Source organism: Penaeus japonicus, unplaced genomic scaffold (genome assembly GCF_977035675.1).
Source record: "Penaeus japonicus unplaced genomic scaffold, GWHDUDI00000001_assembly GWHDUDI00000017, whole genome shotgun sequence".
NCBI classification, from domain to species: Eukaryota; Metazoa; Arthropoda; class Malacostraca; order Decapoda; family Penaeidae; genus Penaeus; species Penaeus japonicus.
Window position 1 is genome coordinate 28,015,423 of NW_028234419.1, and position 7,500 is coordinate 28,022,922.

The 7,500-nt window shown below is 45.9% G+C and overlaps 1 protein-coding gene across 1 annotated transcript in view; it reads left to right on the forward strand.

The window, feature by feature from the left end:
- Positions 1-7,500, forward strand: part of LOC122243767 (uncharacterized) — a 19,082-nt gene that overhangs the window by 6,634 nt on the left and 4,948 nt on the right. The window contains exons 3-6 of the mRNA XM_086545803.1: positions 283-468; positions 840-953; positions 2,877-3,048; positions 4,384-4,574. Of these exons, the coding sequence (XP_086401929.1) occupies positions 283-468; positions 840-953; positions 2,877-3,048; positions 4,384-4,574 (663 nt within the window). The remainder of the gene's footprint in view (positions 1-282; positions 469-839; positions 954-2,876; positions 3,049-4,383; positions 4,575-7,500) is intronic.

Sequence of the window (7,500 nt, forward strand, 5' to 3'; positions counted from 1 at the left end):
GACGGCGGACGTTGCTAATGATTTGCTAACAGTGTAAACAGTACTTCGCCATTATGATAAATGCGGAGAGAAGCTTGCCCGACCTCGCTTACTAGGTCAAATCTAGCTCACAAGGTCAAACACTAGGCTTAAAGGGGGTGACGCCTTCGAGTTTGCGTTAGTGTTCGTCCTCCACCATTCAGTGTAGGCCTACCTGCTCCTTCAGGAGTCACCGATAATCAAGACGTAAAGCGCACACTTCCAAAATGCCCCAGTGAACTTCCTAGTTATTGTGTGAATAAGTGGAAAATCTCTTCTTGGATCCCATCCTGGTAAAGCCAATTTGATAAGAAATGAGGATGCTCTAGTAATCAGCTCGCTTGAACGTGATAGAAATAGATTTCGGGTCCATTTGAAGCGGGGCGCCATGACGGTTGCCTACACCAGTGACGTTGCCTCCATCGGCGGGTTTAAATACCTTCTATTTCGGTGAGTTGTCAGCCTGTGGTGAGAGTGGATCTTTTACCCACTCTGCGATTATCTCTCAGTCTCTCTAGCTCTCTACTGACACGTTCACCTAACTGATAAATATGTCGATGTTGATAGAAAAAAAAATATATATATATACCTCATATTCAGTATTCAGCACAAAACAGTAAATTAACGATATGGGAACATTAACCTTTTAATACTAAAATACGATACATGAGCGTGTGTGAGGGTGCATCACCACACTCCCAGGCTGCCCTGTTTGAGCGATATTGAGTATATAGATCTGTCGGGCCTCCTCCTGCCTCCTCGCCCTACCAACTGGGCCCAAGACGGCGCTGGTGTTGACATCCCTCTCCCCCTTCCGCCAGGTGGCACGGCAGCGTTTATAAGTTGGTGTGGAAGGACCTGCTGGCGTTTCTTTTGGCTTACTACCTGATCAACGCCACTTACCGCTCCCCTCTCTTGGACGAGCAGCAGAAACAGTATGTATGACAGCATGTTTAGTGATGTGTAGATGTTTTAATCAGTTTATTAACACACACATACACGCAGAGATAGATATATATATATATATATTTTTATGAGTATTAAGAAGTATTAAAAAAAATATTTATTTATTTATTTATTTACATTCATAAATATTATATATTTTATACTTATAATCTACACACACATAAACACCCCATATCTACTTCAACTATCTATCTATCATCTCTTTTATATATAATTAAAAATATATATATATATAAAATTTTAAAATATTCATTTATTCAAGACATATTTTTGGCATATGTGTATATTTATGATGTATGTTAAAAAAATTATATATATATATATATATATATATATATATATATATATATATCCCTTTATCTCTTTTATTTTGAAATCAAAACTCCACAAACTGTGACTAATAACAAAATTGCCCTTAAGACAAATGATAATCAAATCTGTAGGACCATTTATTCAACACCTCCTCGTACCAAAACATACTTGAAAATTGTACCCAAAACAACATAAGGTGATTTTCGTCGCGACTGCAGTGACTCATGGCGAATCAATTACCAAATTCATTACTGACAGATTATTGCCTGCAGAGTGTGAGTGACGAGGGTGATAAGATTTATGAGAGAGAGAGAGGGAGGGAGGGAGGGTGGAGGGAGAGAGAGGGAGGGAGAAAAGGGGGGAAAAGAGAGAGAGAGAGGAGGAGAGAGAGAGAGGAGAGAAGGGAGAAAAAGAGAGAAAGAAAGAGAGAAAAAGAGAGAGAGAAGGAGAGAGGGGGGGGGGAGGGAGGGAGGGGGGGGAAGAGAGGGGGGAGGGGGGAAAAGAGGAAAGAGAGAGGGAGGGGGGGGGAGGGGGGGGGGGAGGGGAAGGGAGGGAAGGGAAAGAAGGGGGGGAGGGGGGAGGAGAGGGGGGGGGAGAGGGGGGGGGAGAGGGGGAAAGGGGGGAGAAGGGAGGAAGGGGGAAGAGAGAGAGAGAGGGAGGGAGAGGGGGAGGGGGAGGAGAGAGAAGAAGAGAAAAGGAAGAGAGGAGGGGAGGGGGGGGGAGGGGGGAGGGGGGGGAGAGAGAGAGGGGGGGGAAGGAAGAGGAGAGGGGAGGGAAAGAGAGAGAGGGGAAAGAGAGAAGGAGAGAGAGAGAGAGAGAAGGGAGGAGGGGGGGAGGGGGGAGAGAGAAGAGAAGAGGGGGAGGAGAGAGGGGGAGGGGGGGGGGGGGGAGAGAGATGAGAGGAGAAAGAAAAAGGAGAAGGGAGAAGAGAGAAGTAAGAAGAGGGAAAGAGAAGAAGAAAAGAGGGGAGGGGAGAGAAAAGAGAAGAGAGGAAGGGGGGGTTGGGGGGGGGGGGGGGGGAGTTTTTTTATTTTCCCCCCGGGTTCGCCCCCTTTTCCCCTCTTCCCCCTTTCTCTTCTTTTCTTTTCCTTTGTTCTTTTTCTTCTTTCTCCCTTTTCTTTTTTCCCCTCCTCTTCTTTCTCCCTCTCCCCTTTTTTTTTTTTTCTTTCGTCTCTCCTGCCCCCTTTTCCTCCCTTCCCCTTTCCTCTCTCTTTTTTTCCTTTTCTCCTTCTCCCTTCTCCCTTCTCCCTTCCCTTCCTTCCTTTTCCCTTTTCCCCTTTCCCTTCCCTCCCTCTCCCCCCCTCTTATCCCCTCCCCTCCCCCTAATCCCCCAAAAAAACCCCCCCCCCAAAAAATTTTAAAAATTTCGAATCTTAGCAACCCTTCCCCCCCTACAAAACCCCCTATTTACCTTTTTCCAAATTTTATTTATCCCGGCAACCCCGGGGGCGCTTCTTAGTGTAAGCAGCGGTAGAGTTTACAAAGAGAAAACCCGCCCGCTCAGTGCCATCTGGTGTTCGTCAGGTCAACCCGAGTCTTGCCGGGTGAGTAAACTTCTCCTCCACCTTTTCCTTCTTCAGGTTCTTCATGAGGGTCTCGCGATACTGTAGCAGCCACAGTTCTCTCATCCCGCTGTCCTTCGTGCTGGGTTTCTACGTCAACTTCGTCTGCGGTCGATGGTATATGCAGTACCGCCTGCTGGCCATTCCCGACAACTTAGCCATCACCACGTCGGCTCTGATTCCTGGCGCGGTGGGTTCGAACGCCATGCCCTTCCCGGGGCGCTCGCACGCATTTAGGAGCTAATGTGTGTCCGTGCGTGTGTTCGTGTGTGTGTGTGTGTGTGTGTGTGTGTGTGTGTGTGAAATCTCATCAACTTGCATTATATGTACTCTCTTAAATCTGTGTGTGTGAGTGTGAGTGTGTGTGTCTATGTATATATATATATATATATATATATATATATATATATATATATATATATATATATATGTGTGTGTGTGTGTGTGTGTGTGTGTGTGTGTGTGTGTGTGTGTGTGTGTGTGTGTGTAAACAATAATAACTACTAATTACAATAATATTGATGATAAAAACGGTAACAACATCAGCAACAATGACGAGATAAGTATGTGTCTTTCTATTCGATACGGAATCAGTTTTTTTTTTCTTTTCTTTCTTTCTTTCTTTCTTTTTTCTATTTTTTGATGAGATTTATTACTGCCGTTTTCTTTCAGGCAGCAGCTTTGGACAACTTTTTGACTTTGACTTTGATTCTCAATACTTCTAAGAATGTCTTACTCCGTCTTGGAAATAAAATGTGGTAAAAGCTTCATTTAATCTTTTTAAAAATATATTTTATGATATTCAGCTTTTCCCCGCAATGAGGTTATTTTAGCGAGAATTTACATTATGATTACGTGACTGAGAAAGAGTGTGTTTGTGTGTGTGTTTTTTTCCGTTTCTGGCCATTAGGCATTAGTTCAATTAAGGAAATATCATGGAACATTTCCTTTTTAGCACAATGATAAAATGTACACAAAAACGTTAAATTTTGCATATAATTGTTTTTCTAAAAATCGAAAAGCCTTCACTTCGGTTACATCCAGGTATGGCTGCGCGAATCTTGAATATTAAAAAGGGAAAGTGAAGCCCATAAGTACCATTATGCTTCTTAATTAGGAACAAAACAACAAAATAAATGGGTGATGATTTGTTTTGGTAACATTTTCCGTCTTATATCTAAAAAAAGGATAATAATATTGGCACCAATATTCATTTCATAACCAAATATGATGAATATCCTGTGAACCATCGAATAGTCATCTCGGACCACCCTTTGATGACAGCTGCTGTATTTATTCCTTAGAATTCCCTCCGAAGATAGATACACGGATGTGTGCATTGATCCCAAAGCTACATATTCACAATTTGAAGAGTTGCAACTTACGGACTAGAAAGAATGAAACATATATATATAATCCGTGAAACACATTGGAACAAACGCGGACTGTAACTCTTGACATGGAGAGGGACAACGAGCAGTCGAACTTCCGAAGAGTTGGTATTCAATCTCCTCTCCTCCCGCAGGATGAGCGGTCCCGCATGCTACGCCGCACCATCATGCGCTACATCAACCTGGCCTTCATCATCACCATGCGCCTGTGCTCCGTGACCGTCAAGAAGCGGTTCCCGACGAGCGAGCACCTGGTGGAAGCGGGCTGCCTCCTGCCCCACGAAAAGTCCCTGCTTGACCAACTCGACGACAAGTCCCCGTACTGGTGGGTTTTCGTCCGGCCTCGAGTTCTTGGGCTCTGTTTCTCTCGCTCTTCTTGACTCTTTCCTCGTCTGTTTCTCTCGCTTTTCTTGACTCTTTCCTCGTCTGTTTCTCTCGCTTTTCTTGACTCTTTCCTCGTCTGTTTCTCTCGCTTTTCTTGACTCTTTCCTCGTCTGTTTCTCTCGCTCTTCTTGACTCTTTCCTCGTCTGTTTCTCTCGCTCTTCTTGACTCTTTCCTCGTCTGTTTCTCTCGCTCTTCTTGACTCTTTGACTCTTTCCTCGTCTGTTTCTCTCGCTCTCTCGACTCTTTCCTCGTCTGTTTCTCTTGCTCTCTATTGACTCTTTCCTCGTCTGTTTCTCTCGCTCTCTCGACTCTTTCTTCGTCTGTTTCTCATGCTCTCTCGACTCTTTCCTCGTCTGTTTCTCTCACTCTCTCGCCTCTTTCCTCGTCTGTTTCTCATGCTCTCTCGACTCTTTCCTCGTCTGTTTCTCTCGCTCTCTTGACTCTTTCCTCGTCTGTTTCTCTCGCTCTCTCGACTCTTTCCTCGTCTGTTTATCTCGGTTTCTTGACTCTTTCTTCGTCTGTTTCTCATGCTCTCTCGACTCTTTCCTCGTCTGTTTCTCTCGCTCTCTCGACTCTTTCTTCGTCTGTTTCTCATGCTCTCTCGACTCTTTCCTCGTCTGTTTCTCTCGGTTTCTTGACTCTTTCCTCGTCTGTTTCTCTCGCTCTCTCGACTCTTTCCTCGTCTGTTTCTCTCGCTCTCTCGACTCTTTCCTCGTCTGTTTCTCTCTCTTGACTCTTTCCTCGTCTGTTTCTCTCGCTCTCTCGACTCTTTCCTCGTCTGTTTCTCTCGCTCTTCTTGACTCTTTCCTCGTCTGTTTCTCTCGCTCTTCTTGACTCTTTCCTCGTCTGTTTCTCTCGCTCTTCTTGACTCTTTCCTCGTCTGTTTCTCTCGCTCTTCTTGACTCTTTCCTCGTCTGTTTCTCTCGATTTTCTTGACTCTTTCCTCGTCTGTTTCTCTCGCTCTTCTTGACTCTTTGACTCTTTCCTCGTCTGTTTCTCTCGCTTTTCTTGACTCTTTCCTCGTCTGTTTCTCTCGCTCTTCTTGACTCTTTCCTCGTCTGTTTCTCTCGCTCTCTCGACTCTTTCCTCGTCTGTTTCTCTCGCTTTTCTTGACTCTTTCCTCGTCTGTTTCTCTCGCTCTTCTTGTCTCTTTCCTCGTCTGTTTCTCTCGCTCTTCTTGACTCTTTCCTCGTCTGTTTCTCTCGCTCTTCTTGTCTCTTTCCTCGTCTGTTTCTCTCGCTCTCTCGACTCTTTCCTCGTCTGTTTCTCTCGCTCTCTCGACTCTTTCCTCGTCTGTTTCTCTCGCTCTCTCGACTCTTTCCTCGTCTGTTTCTCTCGCTCTCTCGACTCTTTCCTCGTCTGTTTCTCTCGCTCTCTCGACTCTTTCCTCGTCTGTTTCTCTCGCTCTCTCGACTCTTTCCTCGTCTGTTTCTCTCGCTCTTCTTGACTCTTTCCTCGTCTGTTTCTCTCGCTCTCTCGACTCTTTCCTCGTCTGTTTCTCTCGCTCTCTTGACTCTTTCCTCGTCTGTTTCTCTCGCTCTCTCGACTCTTTCCTCGTCTGTTTCTCTCGCTCTCTTGACTCTTTCCTCGTCTGTTTCTCTCGCTCTCTCGACTCTTTCCTCGTCTGTTTCTCTCGCTCTCTCTACTCTTTCCTCGTCTGTTTCTCTCGCTCTCTTGACTCTTTCCTCGTCTGTTTCTCTCGCTCTCTCGACTCTTTCCTCGTCTGTTTCTCTCGCTCTCTTGACTCTTTCCTCGTCTGTTTCTCTCGCTCTTCTTGACTCTTTCCTCGTCTGTTTCTCTCGCTCTCTCGACTCTTTCCTCGTCTGTTTCTCTCGCTCTTCTTGACTCTTTCCTCGTCTGTTTCTCTCGCTCTCTCGACTCTTTCCTCGTCTGTTTCTCTCGCTCTTCTTGACTCTTTCCTCGTCTGTTTCTCTCGCTCTTCTTGACTCTTTCCTCGTCTGTTTCTCTCGCTCTCTCGACTCTTTCCTCGTCTGTTTCTCTCGCTCTTCTTGACTCTTTCCTCGTCTGTTTCTCTCGCTCTCTCGACTCTTTCCTCGTCTGTTTCTCTCGCTCTCTCGACTCTTTCCTCGTCTGTTTCTCTCGCTCTCTCGACTCTTTCCTCGTCTGTTTCTCTCGCTCTCTTGACTCTTTCCTCGTCTGTTTCTCTCGCTCTCTCGACTCTTTCCTCGTCTGTTTCTCTCGCTCTCTCGACTCTTTCCTCGTCTGTTTCTCTCGCTCTCTCGACTCTTTCCTCGTCTGTTTCTCTCGCTCTCTTGACTCTTTCCTCGTCTGTTTCTCTCGCTCTCTCGACTCTTTCCTCGTCTGTTTCTCTCGCTCTCTCGACTCTTTCCTCGTCTGTTTCTCTCGCTCTCTCGACTCTTTCCTCGTCTGTTTCTCTCGCTCTTCTTGACTCTTTCCTCGTCTGTTTCTCTCGCTCTCTTGACTCTTTCCTCGTCTGTTTCTCTCGCTCTCTCGACTCTTTCCTCGTCTGTTTCTCTCGCTCTCTCGACTCTTTCCTCGTCTGTTTCTCTCGCTCTTCTTGACTCTTTCCTCGTCTGTTTCTCTCGCTCTCTCGACTCTTTCCTCGTCTGTTTCTCTCGCTCTTCTTGACTCTTTCCTCGTCTGTTTCTCTCGCTCTCTTGACTCTTTCCTCGTCTGTTTCTCTCGCTCTCTCGACTCTTTCCTCATCTGTTTCTCCCGCTCTCTTGACTCTTTCCTCTTACTCTACGTCACGCTTAGTCTTTTGGCACGTTCTCTGGCACGGCGCTCCGGTCTTCTTGACACGACTGACGCTCTGTTCCCGCTCTCTTTGCTAGTCGCCCTTGTTTGTCGTGGTCTTTCCTCTTACATCTTCTCTTTCGATTTT